General features: G+C 51.4%; 4 protein-coding genes across 5 annotated transcripts in view; 2 read left to right on the top strand and 2 right to left on the bottom strand.

Moving 5' to 3' along the window:
- LOC123764043 (basement membrane-specific heparan sulfate proteoglycan core protein) overlaps nt 1-18,356 on the bottom strand; it is a 211,305-nt gene that overhangs the window by 164,959 nt on the left and 27,990 nt on the right. The window lies entirely within an intron of this gene.
- Nucleotides 10,023-13,630, top strand: LOC123764121 (spore coat protein SP85-like). Its single transcript, XM_045751676.2, has 2 exons — nt 10,023-10,076; nt 13,163-13,630. The coding sequence occupies exons 1-2, from the start codon at nt 10,023-10,025 to the stop codon at nt 13,628-13,630; spliced, it is 522 nt and encodes a 173-aa protein (XP_045607632.2).
- Nucleotides 13,743-15,882, bottom strand: LOC123764120 (uncharacterized). The gene is made up of 2 exons (XM_069329638.1): nt 15,732-15,882; nt 13,743-14,785 (listed from the first exon to the last, which is right to left on the bottom strand). Exons 1-2 carry the CDS (start codon nt 15,880-15,882, stop codon nt 13,743-13,745), a joined length of 1,194 nt encoding a protein of 397 aa, XP_069185739.1.
- Nucleotides 15,987-17,012, top strand: LOC123764119 (ribosome-binding protein 1). The gene has a single exon (XM_069329636.1). It carries the CDS (start codon nt 15,987-15,989, stop codon nt 17,010-17,012), a length of 1,026 nt encoding a protein of 341 aa, XP_069185737.1.

The following is an 18,356-nucleotide window of genomic DNA, read 5'->3' as shown; positions in this document are numbered from 1 at the left end:
TGTGGTGATGTATGCTGGTAACGGAGGAGTTTGTGTGTGGTGATGTATGCTGGTAACAGAGGAGTTTGTGTGTGTGTGGTGATGTATGCTGGTAACAGAGGAGTTTGTGTGTGGTGATGTATGCTGGTAACAGAGGAGTTTGTGTGTGGTGATGTATGCTGTTAACGGAGGAGTTTGTGTGTGGTGATGTATGCGGTTAACGGAGGAGTTTGTGTGTGGTGATGTATGCTGATAACAGAGGAGTTTGTGTGTGTGTGGTGATGTATGCAGGTAACAGAGGAGTTTGTGTGTGTGTGTGTGGTGATGTATGCAGGTAACAGAGGAGTTTGTGAAATTGACTCCCACCTCACATACACCACTAAGTTATTACCTTATACGCCGCGATATTTGCCTATTGTATGTTCACTATACTTACTGACATTGTTAGCTTAGTGCAAACTAGCATTGAATATTCTTTTGCAACAGCCTCTTGCTCTTGACAGATCAAGAAAACCGGTTTCCCGTACAGCTATCTGTGAAAGAAACCTCGCCACCTCGGGAAGAAACCTCGCCGCTGGGAAGATGTTTCTGATACAGACAGTATTGCAAGCGGGGTTTCATCAGCACCCAAGACTCCCGTCTCTCCATCTTTTCATATTCTGCTGTTGAATCAATAATTCCGACTTCCTGTTCTTTGAGATCCATGTTTTGATGTGGCCCTCAGACCCCTTGTGTGGCTCCGGCCTGGTGCGCTGCATCAAACAGCTTCCGGGGAGCACGACAATATTTGTGTGTGTGTGTGTGTGTGTGTGTGTGTGTGTGTGTGTGTGTGTGTGTGTGTGTGTGTGTGTGTGTGTGTGTGTGTGTGTGTGTGTACTCACCTAGTTGTGTCTGCAGGATCGAGCATTGACTCTTGGATCCCGCCTTTCCAGCATCGGTTGTTTACAGCAATGACTCCTGTCCCATTTCCCTATCATACCTGGTTTTAAAATTATGAATAGTATTTGCTTCCACAACCTGTTCCTGAAGTGCATTCCATTTTCCCACTACTCTCACGCTAAAAGAAAACTTCCTAACATCTCTGTGACTCATCTGAGTTTCAAGCTTCCATCCATGTCCCCTCGTTCTGTTACTATTCCGTGTGAACATTTCGTCTATGTCCACTCTGTCAATCCCTCTGAGTATCTTATACGTTCCTATCATGTCCCCCCTCTCCCTTCTTCTTTCTAGTGTCGTAAGGCACAGTTCCCTCATGCGCTCCTCATACCCCATCCCTCGTAGCTCTGGGACTAGTCTCGTTGCAAACCTCTGAACCTTTTCCAGTTTCATTATATGCTTCTTCAGATGGGGACTCCATGATGAGGCGGCATACTCTAAGACTGGCCTTACGTAGGCAGTGTAAAGCGCCCTAAATGCCTCCTTACTTAGGTTTCTGAATGATGTTCTAACTTTTGCCAGTGTAGAGTACGCTGCTGTCGTTATCCTATTTATATGTGCCTCAGGAGATGTGTGTGTGTGTGTGTGTGTGTGTGTGTGTGTGTGTGTACTCACCTAATTGTGCTCACCTAATTGTGCTTGCGGGGGTTGAGCTCTGACTCTTTGGTCCCGCCTCTCAACCGTCAATCAACTGGTGTACAGATTCCTGAGCCTATTGGGCTCTATCATATCTACATTTGAAACTGTGAATGGAGTCAGCCTCCACCACATCACTGCCTAATGCATTCCATTTGCTAACTACTCTGACACTGAAAAAGTTCTTTCTAACGTCTCTGTGGCTCATTTGGGTACTCAGCTTCCACCTGTGTCCCCTTGTTCGCGTCCCACCAGTGTTGAAAAGTTCATCCTTGTTTACCCGGTCGATTCCCCTGAGGATTTTGTAGGTTGTGATCATGTCCCCCCTTACTCTTCTGTCTTCCAGTGTCGTGAGGTGCATTTCCCGCAGCCTTTCCTCATAACTCATGCCTCTTAGTTCTGGGACTAGTCTAGTAGCATACCTTTGGACTTTTTCCAGCTTCGTCTTGTGCTTGACAAGGTACGGGCTCCATGCTGGGGCCGCATACTCCAGGATTGGTCTTACATATGTGGTGTACAAGATTCTGAATGATTCCTTACACAGGTTCCTGAACGCCGTTCTGATGTTAGCCAGCCTCGCATATGCCGCAGACGTTATTCTCTTTATGTGGGCTTCAGGAGACAGGTTTGGTGTGATATCAACTCCTAGATCTTTCTCTCTGTCTGTTTCATTAAGTACTTCATCTCCTATTCTGTATCCTGTGCCTGGCCTCCTGTTTCCACTGCCTAGTTTCATTACTTTGCATTTACTCGGGTTGAACTTCAACAGCCATTTGTTGGACCATTCACTCAGTCTATCCAGGTCATCTTGTAGCCTCCTACTATCATCCTCTGTTTCAATCCTCCTCATAATTTTTGCATCGTCGGCAAACATTGAGAGGAACGAATCTATACCCTCTGGGAGATCATTTACATATACCAGAAACAGTATAGGTCCAAGGACTGACCCCTGCGGGACTCCACTTGTGACGTCTCGCCAATCTGAGACCTCACCCCTCACACAGACTCGTTGTCTCCTGTTGCTTAGGTATTCCTCTATCCACCGGAGTACCTTCCCTCTCACTCCAGCCTGCATCTCCAACTTTCGCACTAGCCTCTTGTGTGGCACTGTATCAAAGGCTTTCTGACAATCCAAAAATATGCAGTCTGCCCACCCTTCTCTTTCTTGCCTTATTTTTGTTGCCTGGTCGTAGAATTCAAGTAACCCTGTGAGGCAGGACCTGCCATCCCTGAACCCATGTTGATGCTGTGTTACAAAGTTCCTTCGCTCCAGATGCTCCACTAGTTTTTTTCGCACAATCTTCTCCATCAGCTTGCATGGTATGCAGGTTAGGGACACTGGCCTGTAGTTCAGTGCCTCCTGTCTATCCCCTTTCTTGTATATCGGGACTACGTTAGCTGCTTTCCAAGTATCTGGCAGTTCCCCTGTTGCCAGTGATTTGTTATACACTATGGAGAGTGGTAGGCTCAGTTCTCTTGCTCCTTCCTTTAGAACCCAAGGGGAGATTCCATCTGGGCCTATAGCCTTCGTCACGTCCAACTCTAGTAAACACTTCCTTACTTCCCCACTGGTAATCTCAAACTCTTCCAGTGGTTCCTGGTTAGCTATTCCCTCACTTACCTCTGGAATTTCTCCTTGTTCTAAGGTGAAGACCTCCTGGAATTTCTTATTCAATTCCTCACACACTTCCTTGTCATTTGTAGTGAATCCTTCCGCCCCTATCCTTAATCTCATAACCTGTTCCTTTACTGTTGTTTTTCTCCTAATGTGGCTATGCAACAATTTAGGCTGAGTCTTTGCCTTGCTTGCGATGTCATTTTCGTATTGTCTTTCTGCCTCTCTTCTCATCCTGACATATTCATTCCTGGCATTCTGGTATCTTTCTCTGCTCTCCAGTGTCCTGTTATTCCTATAGTTTCTCCATGCCCTTTTACTTTGCTGCTTAGCTAGCCTACATCTTTGATTAAACCATGGGTTTCTCATCTTCATTTCTCTGTTTTCCTTTTGGACTGGGACAAACTTGTTTGCTGCGTCCTTGCACTTCTGCGTGATGTAATCCATCATATCTTGGGCCGTCTTTCCCCTGAGCTCTGTTTCCCATGCTATATCTGTTAGGAATTTTCTTATCCCCTCATAGTTTCCCTTTCGGTATGCTAACCTTTTGGTTTTGGTATCCCTCCTCGAGTTCAATAACCCTTCTTCAATCAAGTACTCAAACACCAGTACACTGTGGTCGCTCATTCCTACTGGGTCCTCAAAACCGATTTCTCTTATGTCGGAGTCGTTCAGAGTGAAGACTAGGTCGAGTCTCGCTGGTTCGTCATTGCCTCTCATCCTTGTGGGTTCTCCGACATGCTGCGTTAAAAAGTTGCATGTCACCACCTCCAATAGTTTGGCTCTCCACGTATCCTCGCCTCCATGCGGTTCCTTGTTCTCCCTTGTGTGTGTGTGTGTGTGTGTGTGTGTTTACTAGTTGTGTTTACTAGTTGTGTTTTTACGGGGGTTGAGCTTTACTCTTTCGGCCCGCCTCTCAACTGTTTACTAACTACTTTTTTTTTTTTTTTTTTCCCACACCACACACACACCCCCTAGGAAGCAGCCCGTGACAGCTGACTAACTCCCAGGTACCTATTTACTGCTAGGTAACAGGGGCATTCAGGGTGAAAGAAACTTTGCCCATTTGTTTCTGCCTCGTGCAGGAATCGAACCCGCGCCACAGAATTACGAATCCTGCGCGCTATCCACCAGGCTACGAGGCCCCCCGAGGTGTGTGTGTGTGTGTGTGTGTGTGTGTGTGTGTGTGTGTGTGTGTGTGTGTGTGTGTGTGTGTGTGTGTGTGTGTGTGTGTGTGTGCGTATATGTATGTGTGTGTGTGTGTGTGTGTGTGTGTGTGTGTGTGTGTGTGTGTGTGTGTGTGTGTGTATTCACCTAGTTGTATTCACCTAGTTGTGTTCACCTAGTTGTGTTTGCGGGGGTTGAGCTTTGCTCTTTCGGCCCGCCTCTCAACTGTCAATTAACTGTTTACTAACTACAATTTTTTTTCTCTCCACACCACACACACCCGAGGAAGCAGCCCGTGACAGCTGACTAACTCCCAGGTACCAATTTACTGCTAGGTAACAGGGGCATTCAGGGTGAAAGAAACTTTGCCCATTGCTTCTCGCCAGCGCCCGGGATCGAACCCAGGACCAAAGGATCACGCGTCCAGCGTGCTGTCCGCTCAGCCACCGGCTCCCGTGGCTCCCACCTGTATACACCACCACACACACAAACTCCTTGGATAACTTTTATTAAGAATCACAGCGCCGATCGCGATAACATTCAGTGAGAATCAGAGTGTGGGAACCGACCTGGGAGATTTATATTTATTTAATTTATATGAATTTATATGAATTTATATAGAATTTATATTTACGTTAATATATATATTTCGATAGCAATTGGTATCATGTTTATTGGACTGTATTTGTGCAATTATTCTCACAAATCGATTCTTACACATTAGAGGGGTTTATATTAAATTTATATATATGCAGCCAATCAAACTACAGTATTAAACTACATAATAATAAATAAATTGAGGTGCCTTATCTTATTGTATGGTAGGCCTAGTCCACCAGGTATAACTTGGATGTGGACACCAAATAATTCTCGTGTGAGCCTAGCTTCCATCACCCCAGTAACTGATGTACCAAGATTAATTCTTGCTTCCTTTTCTTGTTCCTGTCAAAGGACACTAGCTATAAAGCCAGAATCCTAATATATGACAGCTATATCAGATGAAACATTTATAAGGACATTTATAACATTTATAAGATAAGGACCACGGTTTAATTACCTGTATTTTGTGGCTTGTCTAGTGTCCTAACCGGTTCGCCCTATATCTACTTAACATTAACTGGCCAAAAATGATTAGATAAACGAGTTTCGGTAATACACTTAACTTGTTTATGTTGACTGTGTGTTGATGATGGAAGAAGCACTAATTTGATCTCTATGACACTTCGTCCAAGAGAATTTATAGGAGCTGAATTTACTCCAGCTACTATGTTTTTAACAATGGCTGACCTCCCTCACCACTGACGCTACTGGCTCTCTCTTTTTCCAGATGTCAATAACTGATAGAAGGGTTACATTTACTTTATTTTGATACTGATAATTAAATTAATTCAAATGAGATGTTTTTATGATATAAGTCCAAAGACTACTGTATTTAAGAATAATTCCCAATAGAATAGCTGGTGAATATATAGCACTATGTGGCAATGATATCCCGTTTTCTATTGATGGAAAATTCCAACTACAAGCTACATTTTCTATGGGTTAACGTGTGTATACAACAGCAACAATATTATCTGCTTATTGTATTTAATATTGGTATATGGTGTCGGGTTTTCCGACACAGAGCACCACCGCTAATAACATTAACAATCACAGTGCAACTCTTGATAACATGCGCTGAGAGCCACGGCCCTGTGTTTTACACAGGGCCGTGGCTCATTGGCATTGGGAGTCAGAGTGAGCTCCTGCTAACAACTCACTGTGATTAAGATTTCAGTCTCAGAGCCCAAGGACGAGGCAGGTAAACTTGTAATTCCCGTGATTCACCGGCTCTGGGTTCACAGTCCGGCCGCTGGAGTTTACCTCATGAAAGAAAACAAGGTTTCCAGTTTACGCTCAGCTGATCTTCCAGACATGCCACAAGTTTATCAACATAACCTGAAGACTTCCACCACCGTCATTCCTCTTCCAGCATCCCCCTCCCTCTTCCAGCATCTCCATCCCTCTTCCAGCATCTCCCTCCCTCTTCCAGCATCCCCCCTCCCTCTTCCAGCATCCCCCTCCCTCTTCCAGCATCCTCCTCCCTCTTCCAGCATCCCCCTCCCTCTTCCAGCACCCTCCTCCCTCTTTCAGCATCTCCCTCCCTCTTCCAGCATCCCCCTCCCTCTTCCAGCATCTCCCTCCCTCTTCCAGCATCCCCCCTCCCTCTTCCAACATCCCCCCTCCCTCTTCCAGCATCCCGCCTCCCTCTTCCAGCATCCACCTCTCTCTTCTAGCATCCTCCTCCCTCTTCCAGCATCCCCCTCCCTCTTCCAGCAACCCCCTCCCTCTTCCAGCATCCCCCTTCCTCTTCCAGCATCCCCCTCCCTCTTCCAGCAACCCCCTCCCTCTTCCAGCATCCCCCCTCCCTCTTCCAACATCCCCCCTCCCTCTTCCAGCATCCCGCCTCCCTCTTCCAGCATCCACCTCTCTCTTCTAGCATCCTCCTCCCTCTTCCAGCATCCCCCTCCCTCTTCCAGCAACCCCCTCCCTCTTCCAGCATCCCCCTTCCTCTTCCAGCATCCCCCTCCCTCTTCCAGCAACCCCCTCCCTCTTCCAGCATCCCCCTCCCTCTTCCAGCATCCCCCTCTCTCTTCCAGCATCCCCCCCTCCCTCTTCCAGCATCCTTCCTCCCTCTTCCAGCATCCCCCCTCCCTCTTCCAGCAACCCCCTCCCTCTTCCAGCATCCCCCCTCCCTCTTCCAGCATCCCCCCTCCCTCTTCCAGCAACCTCCTCCCTCTTCCAGCATCCCCCCTCCCTCTTCCAGCATCCCCCCTCCCTCTTCCAGCAACCCCCTCCCCCTTCCAGCATCCCCCCTCCCTCTTCCAGCATCCCCCCTTCCTCTTCCAGCAACCTCCTCCCTCTTCCAGCATCCCCCTCCCTCTTCCAGCAACCTCCTCCCTCTTCCAGCAAGTAGAGTCATACACCAGCTGGGGAAGTCATATATACCAGCTGGTGGAGTCATACACCAGCTGGGGGAGTCATACACCAGCTGGTGGAGTCATACACCAGCTGGGGGAGCCATACACCAGCTGGTGGAGCCATACACCATCTGGGGGGAGTCATACACCAGCTGGGGGAGTCATACACCAGCTGGGGGAGCCATACACCAGCTGGGGGAGCCATACACCAGCTGGTGGAGTCATACACCATCTGGGGGAGTCATACACCAGCTAGGGGAGCCATACATCAGCTGGGGGAGTCATACACCAGCTGGGGGAGCCATACACCAGCTGGGGGAGTCATACACCAGCTGGGGGAGTCATACACCAGCTGGTGGAGCCATACACCAGCTGGTGGAGCCATACACCAGCTGGTGGAGCCATACATCAGCTGGGGGAGTCATACATCAGCTGGTGGAGTCATACACCAGCTGGATGAGTCATACACCAGCTGGTGGAGTCATACACCAGCTGGATGAGTCATACACCAGCTGGTGGAGTCATACACCAGCTGGATGAGTCATACACCAGCTGGGGGAGCCATACACCAGCTGGTGGAGTCATACACCAGCTGTATGAGTCATACACCAGCTGGTGGAGTCATACACCAGCTGGAGGAGTCATACACCAGCTGGTGGAGTCATACACCAGCTGGGGGGGTCATACACCAGCTGGGGGAGCCATACACCAGCTGGTGGAGTCATACACCAGCTGGGGGAGCCATACATCAGCTGGTGGAGCCATACACCAGCTGGTGGAGTCATACACCAGCTGGTGGAGTCATACACAAGCTGGGGGGGGTGGTCATACACCAGCTGGTGGAGCCATACACCAGCTGGGGGGTCATACACCAGCTGGGGGGGTCATACACCAGCTGGGGGAGTCATACACCAGCTGGTGGAGTCATACACAAGCTGGGGGGGTCATACACCAGCTGGTGGAGCCATACACCAGCTGGTGGAGCCATACACCAGCTGGTGGAGTCATACACCAGCTGGGGGAGTCAAACACCAGCTGGTGGAGTCATACACAAGCTGGGGGGGTCATACACCAGCTGGGGGAGTCATACACCAGCTGGTGGAGTCATACACCAGCTGGGGGAGTCATACACCAGCTGGTGGAGTCATACACCAGCTGGTGGAGTCATACACCAGCTGGTGGAGTCATACACCAGCTGGGGGAGTCATACACCAGCTGGTGGAGTCATACACAAGCTGGGGGAGCTATACACCAGCTGGGGGAGTCATACACCAGCTGGGGGAGCCATACACCAGCTGGGGGAGTCATACACCAGCTGGTGGAGTCATACACAAGCTGGGGGGGTCATACACCAGCTGGGGGAGCCATACACCAGCTGGTGGAGTCATACACCAACTGGTGGAGTCATACACCAGCTGGTGGAGTCATACACCAGCTGGTGGAGTCATACACCAGCTGGGGGAGTCATACACCAGCTGGTGGAGTCATACACAAGCTGGGGGAGCCATACGCCAGCTGGGGGAGTCATACACCAGCTGGGGGAGCCATACACCAGCTGGGGGAGTCATACACCAGCTGGTGGAGTCATACACAAGCTGGGGGGGTCATACACCAGCTGGGGGAGCCATACACCAGCTGGTGGAGTCATACACCAACTGGTGGAGTCATACACCAGCTGGTGGAGTCATTCACCAGCTGGGGGAGTCATACACCAGCTGGGGGAGTCATACACCAGCTGGTGGAGCCATACACCAGCTGGGGGAGTCATACACCAGCTGGTGGAGCCAGTAACAAACATGATGAAGTACGTACACACTGCTCTCTGGGGTTCAACAGACACAACATACTGCCAGGACTGGTCGAGAGACGCCGCCTGGAGTGTAGATGCTCCAGATCTCTGCCTCCTGACTTCCTCGCTCACACTCCAGACGGCTGGAGTGATAAGGACCGCCAGAGGGTTGGCGGCCCTTACCATCCCGCTCCAGGGGGCTGGCGGCCCTTACCATCCCGCTCCAGGGGGCTGGCGGCCCTTACCATCCCGCTCCAGGGGGCTGGCGGCCCTTACCATCCCGCTCCAGAGGGCTGGCGGCCCTTACTATCCCGCTCGAGGGGGCTGGCGGCTCTTACTATCCCGCTCCAGGGGGCTGGCGGCCCTTACCATCCCGCTCCAGGGGGCTGGCGGCCCTTACCATCCCGCTCCAGGGGGCTGGCGGCCCTTACCATCCCGCTCCAGGGGGCTGGCGGCTCTTACTATCCCGCTCCAGGGGGCTGGCGGCCCTTACCATCCCGCTCCAGGGGGCTGGTGGCCCTTACCATCCCGCTCCAGGGGGCTGGCGGCCCTTACTATCCCGCTCCAGGGGGCTGGTGGCCCTTACCATCCCGCTCCAGGGGGCTGGCGGCTCTTACCATCCCGCTCCAGGGGGCTGGCGGCCCTTACTATCCCGCTCCAGAGGGCTGGTGGCCCTTACCATCCCGCTCCAGGGGGCTGGTGGCCCTTACCATCCCGCTCCAGGGGGCTGGCGGCCCTTACTGAGTGGCGGAACAATTAAAACATCATCACCCACCAACAACATAAAATGACTTGTATCGCCCCAGCTGGCCGCCGAGGGCCCAGTGTCCCGAGCCTCGCACCGACCTTGGCTACAGCTTCAAGCACACTACTGGGACGCCCCTTCCTCACGTCCCGCTCTCTGAGTGTTCCTCTGGCTTTCAGTGAACGGTTTTCGTCAATGATACAGATGTTGCTGGGAACTATTGATCGGGAGAAGATAAAGAAGGATCAGGTGATTATCTCTACTGAAACTCGTGTGCGGGTCGTAATAAATTTTATCTTTCTGTTCATCAGCGTCCTGGTGTATTCTTTTTTCTGTTTCGGTAAACATCAACTGATCTGTTGCACACAGCACAGATGGACTCACCTATTTATGCTTGCGGGGGTTGAGCTTTGGTTCTTTGGTCCCGCCTCTCAACTGTCAAACAACTGGTGTACAGATTCCTGAGCCTACTGGGCTCTATCATATCTACATTTAAAACTGTGTATGGAGTCAGTCTCCACCACATCACTTCCTAGTGCATTCCACCTGTTAACTACTCTGACACTGAAATCGTCCCAGTGGCTTATGTGGGTACTCAGTTTCCACCTGTGTCCCCTTGTTCGCGTACCGCCAGTGTTGAATAGTTTATCCTTGTCTACCCTGGCAATTCCCCTGAGGATTTTGTAGGTAGTGATCATGTCTCCCCTTTCTCTTCTGTCTTCCAGTGTCGTAAGGTGCATTTCCCGCAGCCTTTCCTCGTAACTCATGCCTCTTAGTTCTGGGACTAGTCGAGTGGCATACCTCAGAACTTTTTCCAGCTTCGTCTTGTGCTTGACAAGGCACGGACTCCATACTGGGGCCGCATACTCCAGGATTGGTCTTACATATGTGGTGTACAAGGTTCTGAATGATTCCTTACACAGGTTCCTGAAGGCTGTTCTGATGTTAGCCAGCCTCGCATATGCCGCAGACGTAATTCTTTTCATGTGGGCTTCAGGAGACAGGTTTGGTGTGATATCAACTCCTAGATCTTTCTCTGTCCGTTTCATGAAGTACTTCATCTCCTATTATGTATCCTGTGTCTGGCCTCCTGTTTCCACTGCCTAGTTTCATTACTTTGCATTTACCCGGGTTGAACTTTAACAGCCATTTGTTGGACTCTTCATTCAGTCTGTCTAGGTCATCTTGTAGCCTCCAGCTATCATCCTCTGTGTCAATCCTCCTCATAATTTTTGTCTCGTAAGCAAACAAAGAGAGAAACAAGTCTATCCCCTCTGGGAGATCATTTACATATATCAGAAACAGTATAGGTCCAAGGACTGACCCCTGCGGGACTCCACTTGTAACGTCTCGCCAATCTGAGACCTCACCCCCTCACACTGACTCGTTGTCTCCTGTTGCTTAGGTACTCCTTTATCCAATGGAGTACCTTCCCTTTCACACCGGCCTGCATCTCCAGCTTTTTCATTAGCCTCTTGTGTGGTACTGTATCAAAGGCTTTCTGGCAATCCAAAAATATGCAGCCTGCCCACCCTTCTCTTTCTTGCCTGATTTTTGGTGCCTGGTCGTAGAATTCAATTAACCCTGTGAGGCAAGACTTGCCACCCCTGATCCCATGTTGATGCTGTGTTACAAAGTTCTTTCACTCCAGATGTTCCACTAGCTTTCTTCGCACAATCTTCTCCATCAGCTTGCATGGTATGCAGGTTAGGGACACTGGCCTGTAATTCAGTGCCTCCTGTCTATCCCCTTTCTTGTATATCGGGACTACGTTAGGTACTTTCCAAATTTCTGGCAGTTCCCCTGTTGCCAGTGATTTGTTATACACTATGGAGAGTGGCAGGCACAGTTCTTCTGCTCCTTCCTTTAGTATCCAAGGGGAGATTCCATTTAGGCCTATAGCCTTTGTCACATCCAACTCTAGTAAACACTTCCTTACTTCCCCGCTGGTAATCTCAAAATCTTCTAGTAATTCCTGGTTAATTATTCCCTCTCTTATCTCTGGAATTTCTCCATACTCTTAGGTGAAGACCGCCTGGAATTTTTAATTCAGTTCCTCACACACTTCCTTGTCGTTTGTAGTGAATCCTTCTGCCCCTATCCTTATTGTCATTGCCTTTACTGTGTGTGTGTGTGTGTGTGTGTGTGTGTGTGTGTGTGTGTGTGTGTGTGTGTGTGTGTGTGTGTGTGTGTGTGTGTGTGTGTGTGTATTCACCTAGTTGTGATTGCGGGGGTTGAGCTCTGCTCTTTCGGCCCGCCTCTCAACTGTCAATCAACTGTTGCTAACTACTAACTAATGTTTTTTTTTTGGTTATCTTTTCACACGCACCCACCCAGGAAGCAGCCCGTAACAGCTGTCTAACTCCCAGGTACCTATTACTGCTAGGTAATAGGGCATCAGGGTGAAAGAAACTCTGCCTATTGTTCCTCTCCAGCGCCGGAATCGAACCCGGGCCACAGGATTACGAGTCCCGGTGGTGGTGGTGTTGGTACTGGTGGTGACGGTGGTGGTGTCAGAGAGAGCTGACCGCTCCGAGGAGACACTGGGGGGGGGGGGGGGGGGGAGGCGAGATTGTGTACAACAAACAATTTATTTTCATTTTGCAACAATTTGCGGACGGTTGTTCCCTGAGGTGGAGGAGGGAGGAGCTGGGGTCTCCCTGGACGGTTATCGTCTGATATCATGGTTGTGACTCATATTTACCTCACACCTGACATGTGCCTTGGTGGTGTTACCCAGCCACATGTGTATGAGCTTATTTCCATATATCTGACAGTTTTTATCAGCGCTATTTGATGCAATAATATATATATATATATATATATATATATATATATATATATATATATATATATATATATATATATATATATATATATATATATATATATATATATATTTGCAAGTGTGTAATTAGGGCGTATTTTGTGTGTTGACAATTTTTACAAAATACGTGAAGTTTGAGCATGGCAATAAAGATGGTGTACACAGGTGACTGAGAGGGAACCTGACCTCCCGCTGAGCTCTACAGGCTTCGCTCACATGCGCAAAAAAAGATTCATTCTACCTTCGAGAGTATTTTTATAAACTGGTTGTACCAGTTTATAAAAATTAGTCTCTGTACTAATGTAATCATTACATTACAGTAGTACAGAGATGTACTGTGTCTCATCTCTTGAGAGAGAGATGATACGATGAGCTATTCACCAGACTGTCTTATGCTGCTGGTACTGCCGCCTATAAACGGTCTCTCGCGAGAAGGAAAAAAACATGTCTTAAAGAAACCGCAAAGAGGATTATATTGACAGGCTCAGAGTAAGGGTAATCCCGATAGCCATGTCGCCAGACGCGACGCCCTGCCACCCTCCCTAAGCCGCCCACCCAGCCGCCCTCCCAGCCGCTCTCCCAGCCGCCCTCCCAGCCGCTCTCCCAGCCGCTCTCCCAGCCGTCCTCCCAGCCGCCCTCCCAGCCGCCCTCCCAGCCGCCCTCCCAGCCGCTCTCCCAGCCGTCCTCCCAGCCGCCCTCCCAGCCGCTCTCCCAGCCGTCCTCCCAGCCGCTCTCCCAGCCGCCCTCCCAGCCGCTCTCCCAGCCGCCCTCCCAGCCGCTCTCCCAGCCGCCCTCCCAGCCGTCCTCCCAGCCGCTCTCCCAGCCGCCCTCCCAACCGCCCTCCCAGCCGTCCTCCCAGCCGCCCTCCCAGCTACCCTCCCAGCCATCCTCCCAGCCGCCCTCCCAGCCGTCCTCCCAGCCGTCCTATGAAACCCTGAACAAAGATTTTTTCATCAGATTTTTAGCCCCCACATGACACTACCGTCCAGCACCTGAAGGCCGCCAACTGCCTCACTTTACCGTAAGTTTGGTGGACGTGTTGGTGGCGCGGCCCCGTCCACGGTCGCCACACCTGCCGCTCCCCGCACTCACATCTCCTCATAATAACAAATTCCCAGGGCGGCCGGGCGTGAGGGAAGGATAGCGGAGAATGAGGAGGTTGGTGGGTTATGAGCGGGAGGTGGAGCGTGAGGAGAGGATGGTGGGGCATGAGGAGAGGATGGTGGGGCATGAGGGAAGGGTGGTAGGGCATGAGGAGAGGATGGCAGGGCATGAGGAGAGGATGGTGGGGCATGAGGAGAGGATGGTGGGGCATGAGGGAAGGGTGGTAGGGCATGAGGAGAGGATGGCAGGGCATGAGGAGAGGATGGTGGGGCATGAGGAGAGGATGGCAGGGCATGAGGAGAGGATGGCAGGGCATGAGGAGAGGATGGCAGGGCATGAGGAGAGGATGGCAGGGCATGAGGAGAGGATGGCAGGGCATGAGGAGAGGATGGCAGGGCATGAGGAGAGGATGGCAGGGCATGAGGAGAGGATGGCAGGGCATGAGGAGAGGATGGCAGGGCATGAGGAGAGGATGGTGGGGCATGAGGAGAGGATGGTGGGGCATGAGGAGAGGATGGTGGGGCATGAGGAGAGGATGGCAGGGCATGAGGAGAGGATGGCAGGCCATGAGGAGAGGATGGCAGGGCATGAGGAGAGGATGGCAGGGCATGAGGAGAGGATGGCAGGGCATGAGGAGAGGATGGCAGGGCATGAGGAGAGGATGGCAGGGCATGAGAAGAGGATGGCAGGGCATGAGGAGAGGATGGCAGGGCATGAGGAGAGGATGGTGGGGCATGAGGAGAGGATGGTGGGGCATGAGGAGAGGATGGTGGGGCATGAGGAGAGGATGGCAGGGCATGAGGAGAGGATGGTAGGGTATGAGGAGAGGATGGTGGGGCATGAGGAGAGGATGGTAGGGTATGAGGAGAGGATGGTGGGGCATGAGGAGAGGATGGTAGGGTATGAGGAGAGGATGGTAGGGTATGAGGAGAGGATGGTGGGGCATGAGGAGAGGATGGTGGGGCATGAGGAGAGGATGGTGGGGCATGAGGAGAGGATGGTAGGGTATGAGGAGAGGATGGCAGGGCTTGAGGAGAGGATGGTAGGGTATGAGGAGAGGATGGTGGGGCATGAGGAGAGGATGGTGGGGCATGAGGAGAGGATGGCAGGGCATGAGGAGAGGATGGTGGGGCATGAGGAGAGGATGGTAGGGTATGAGGAGAGGATGGTGGGGCATGAGGAGAGGATGGCAGGGCATGAGGAGAGGATGGTGGGGCATGAGGGAAGGGTGGTAGGGCATGAGGAGAGGATGGTAGGGTATGAGGAGAGGATGGTGGGGCATGAGGAGAGGATGGTAGGGTATGAGGAGAGGATGGTGGGGCATGAGGAGAGGATGGTGGGGCATGAGGAGAGGATGGTGGGGCATGAGGAGAGGATGGTGGGGCATGAGGAGAGGATGGTAGGGTATGAGGAGAGGATGGCAGGGCATGAGGAGAGGATGGTAGGGTATGAGGAGAGGATGGTGGGGCATGAGGAGAGGATGGTATGGCATGAGGAGAGGATGGCAGGGCATGAGGAGAGGATGGTGGGGCATGAGGAGAGGATGGTAGGGTATGAGGAGAGGATGGTGGGGCATGAGGAGAGGATGGCAGGGCATGAGGAGAGGATGGTGGGGCATGAGGGAAGGGTGGTAGGGCATGAGGAGAGGATGGTAGGGTATGAGGAGAGGATGGTGGGGCATGAGGAGAGGATGGCAGGGCATGAGGAGAGGATGGTGGGGCATGAGGGAAGGGTGGCAGGGCATGAGGAGAGGATGGTGGGGCATGAGGAGAGGATGGTGGGGCATGAGGAGAGGATGGTAGGGCATGAGGAGAGGATGGCAGGGCATGAGGAGAGGATGGTGGGGCATGAGGAGAGGATGGTGGGGTATGAGGAGAGGATGGTGGGGCATGAGGAGAGGATGGCAGGGCATGAGGAGAGGATGGTGGGGCATGAGGAGAGGATGGTAGGGTATGAGGAGAGGATGGCAGGGCATGAGGAGAGGATGGTGGGGCATGAGGAGAGGATGGTGGGGTATGAGGAGAGGATGGTGGGGTATGAGGAGAGGATGGTGGGGCATGAGGAGAGGATGGTAGGGTATGTGAGGAGAGGATGGTAGGGTATGAGGAGAGGATGGTAGGGCATGAGGAGAGGATGGCAGGGCATGAGGAGAGGATGGCGGGGCATGAGGAGAGGATGGTGGGGCATGAGGGAAGCAGTGGGGGGGGGGGGGGACACCAAGGGTGGCTATGATCAATAATCTCACACCAGCATACAAAGTCAAAATTTGGGCCCCAGAGGGCGGCGAGTGTGAGGGCGGCGAGTGTGAGGGCGGCGAGTGTGAGGGCGGCGAGTGTGAGGGCGGCGTGTGTGAGGGCGGCGAGTGTGAGGGCGGCGAGTGTGAGGGCGGCGAGTGTGAGGGCGGCGAGTGTGAGGGCGGCGAGTGTGAGGGCGGCGAGTGTGAGGGCGGCGTGTGTGAGGGCGGCGAGTGTGAGGGCGGCGTGTGTGAGGGCGGCGAGTGTGAGGGCGGCGAGTGTGAGGGCGGCGAGTGTGAGGGCGGCGTGTGTGAGGGCGGCGAGTGTGAGGGCGGCGTGTGTGAGGGCGGCGAGTGTGAGGGCGGCGTGTGTGAGGGCGGCGAGTGTGAGGGCGGCGAGTTTGAGGGCGGCGAATGTGAGGGCGGCGAATGTGAGGGCGGCGTGTGTGAGGGCGGCGAGTGTGAGGGCAGCAAGTGTGAGGGCGGCGAGTGTGAGGGCGGCGTGTGTGAGGGCGGCGAGTGTGAGGGCGGCGAGTTTGAGGGCGGCGAATGTGAGGGCGGCGAATGTGAGGGCGGCGTGTGTGAGGGCGGCGAGTGTGAGGGCAGCAAGTGTGAGGGCGGCGAGTGTGAGGGCAGCAAGTGTGAGGGCAGCAAGTGTGAGGGCGGCGAATGTGAGGGCGGCGAATGTGAGGGCGGCGTGTGTGAGGGCGGCGAGTGTGAGGGCGGCGAGTGTGAGGGCGGCGAGTGTGAGGGCGGCGTGTGTGAGGGCGGCGAGTGTGAGGGCGGCGTGTGTGAGGGCGGCGTGTGTGAGGGCGGCGAGTGTGAGGGCGGCAAGTGTGAGGGCGGCGAGTGTGAGGGCGGCGTGTGTGAGGGCGGCGAGTGTGAGGGCGGCGAGTGTGAGGGCCGCGAGTGTGAGGGCGGCGAGTGTGAGGGCGGCGAGTGTGAGGGCGGCGAGTGTGAGGGCGGCGTGTGTGAGGGCGGCGAGTGTGAGGGCGGCGAGTGTGAGGGGCCCTCACAGTAACGCTGCGAGGCCCATTGTGAGGGAGACTCATTTGTCGTCCCCGGGGCGTCTGCCAGCCACGCCACATAAACCTCAGCCACAAGAAATGTGGAGTTTGAGCTTCGCTGACGGTTTCCACAAGACGGATTTATGGTTCAAGATTTCATTACTGGCGAAATCTCTTCCCAGCGTCGTCTCGATGCCTTCTATAACTTATCTATATATATATATCTATCTATATATGTATATATAATATATATATTATATAATATACACCAGCAATACCCAGCCACGCCTTGCTGTGGCTGAGCAACGCACTGAGCCACAGCAACCTTCCCTGTCGCTCAGTCCTCCCAATCATTCCCCACTCCCCCGTCCCCTCGTCCTTCCCCACCAATAATCTCTCCCTAGTCCCCTCAGATCAAGAAGAAATTAACACGTGATGAGCAATATGACAATGTCAGACCTGGAAGGAAAAATTAAAACAGGAATTTCCTTAAGTACTTTCGTATTTAATCATTCATCTTGAGAAGGATGGAAATATAGTTCAGTGGGTGTGGATATATAGGCTGGAAAGAGGTGAGGTGACTTACAATGTCATTAATGAGATAATGGGATATTAATAAGGCATTAGTGAGATAAATGTATATCAATGATCCTACTCAAATCGCCCTTTAACGATTTAAGGAATCAAAATCAAAATCCAATCAAAAATGAATCTAACTTATATAAACTACTGTTAATGTTCAAATTACATAGTTTTGTAATCAGTATTAAAGCAGAATCAATTATGTTCCTATTGAAAGTGCTTTTACAATTCGTTATTGAAGAAGCGATCTCACAATCAATTTGGTGAGAATTTTCTGACAAATGAACAAACAAAGCATTAGACAATTCGCCATGTCCTACAGAGTATTTATGTTGCGAAATTCTACATTTCAAAATCTTTAGATGTTTGCCCAACATAGAAGCTATTACAGTCTTTACAAGGTATTTTGTAAATGACACAATTATCACTACGAGGGCTGTTTGTAACTTATAGTTTTCCAACTTATAACTTATAGTAACTTATTTGTAGTAACTTATAGTAACTTAGTTTGTAACTTATAGTTTTATAGTTTGTATTTTCGTAATTAAGCAATACATATCAAAAAGTTTCAAGGCCTTGACAATATTTTCGAACCCAGAAAAATATCGTAAAAATAACACATATTTGGGGGGCTAATTTTCTCACTGCATGTATTATTATAATATGTAAGACGTGTTTTGCTATGGCAAACTTGCCAAAAACTCAGTGGATAAGAAGCTTGAGACTAATAGAATCAATATTCTTAAACTCTTCATCCAAGAATTCTGGACAAACAA

Source organism: Procambarus clarkii, chromosome 23, assembly GCF_040958095.1.
Source record: "Procambarus clarkii isolate CNS0578487 chromosome 23, FALCON_Pclarkii_2.0, whole genome shotgun sequence".
Lineage (NCBI taxonomy): Eukaryota > Metazoa > Arthropoda > Malacostraca > Decapoda > Cambaridae > Procambarus > Procambarus clarkii.
Note: the sequence above shows the minus strand (reverse complement) of the source record. Positions and strands in the feature narration are given on the sequence as shown.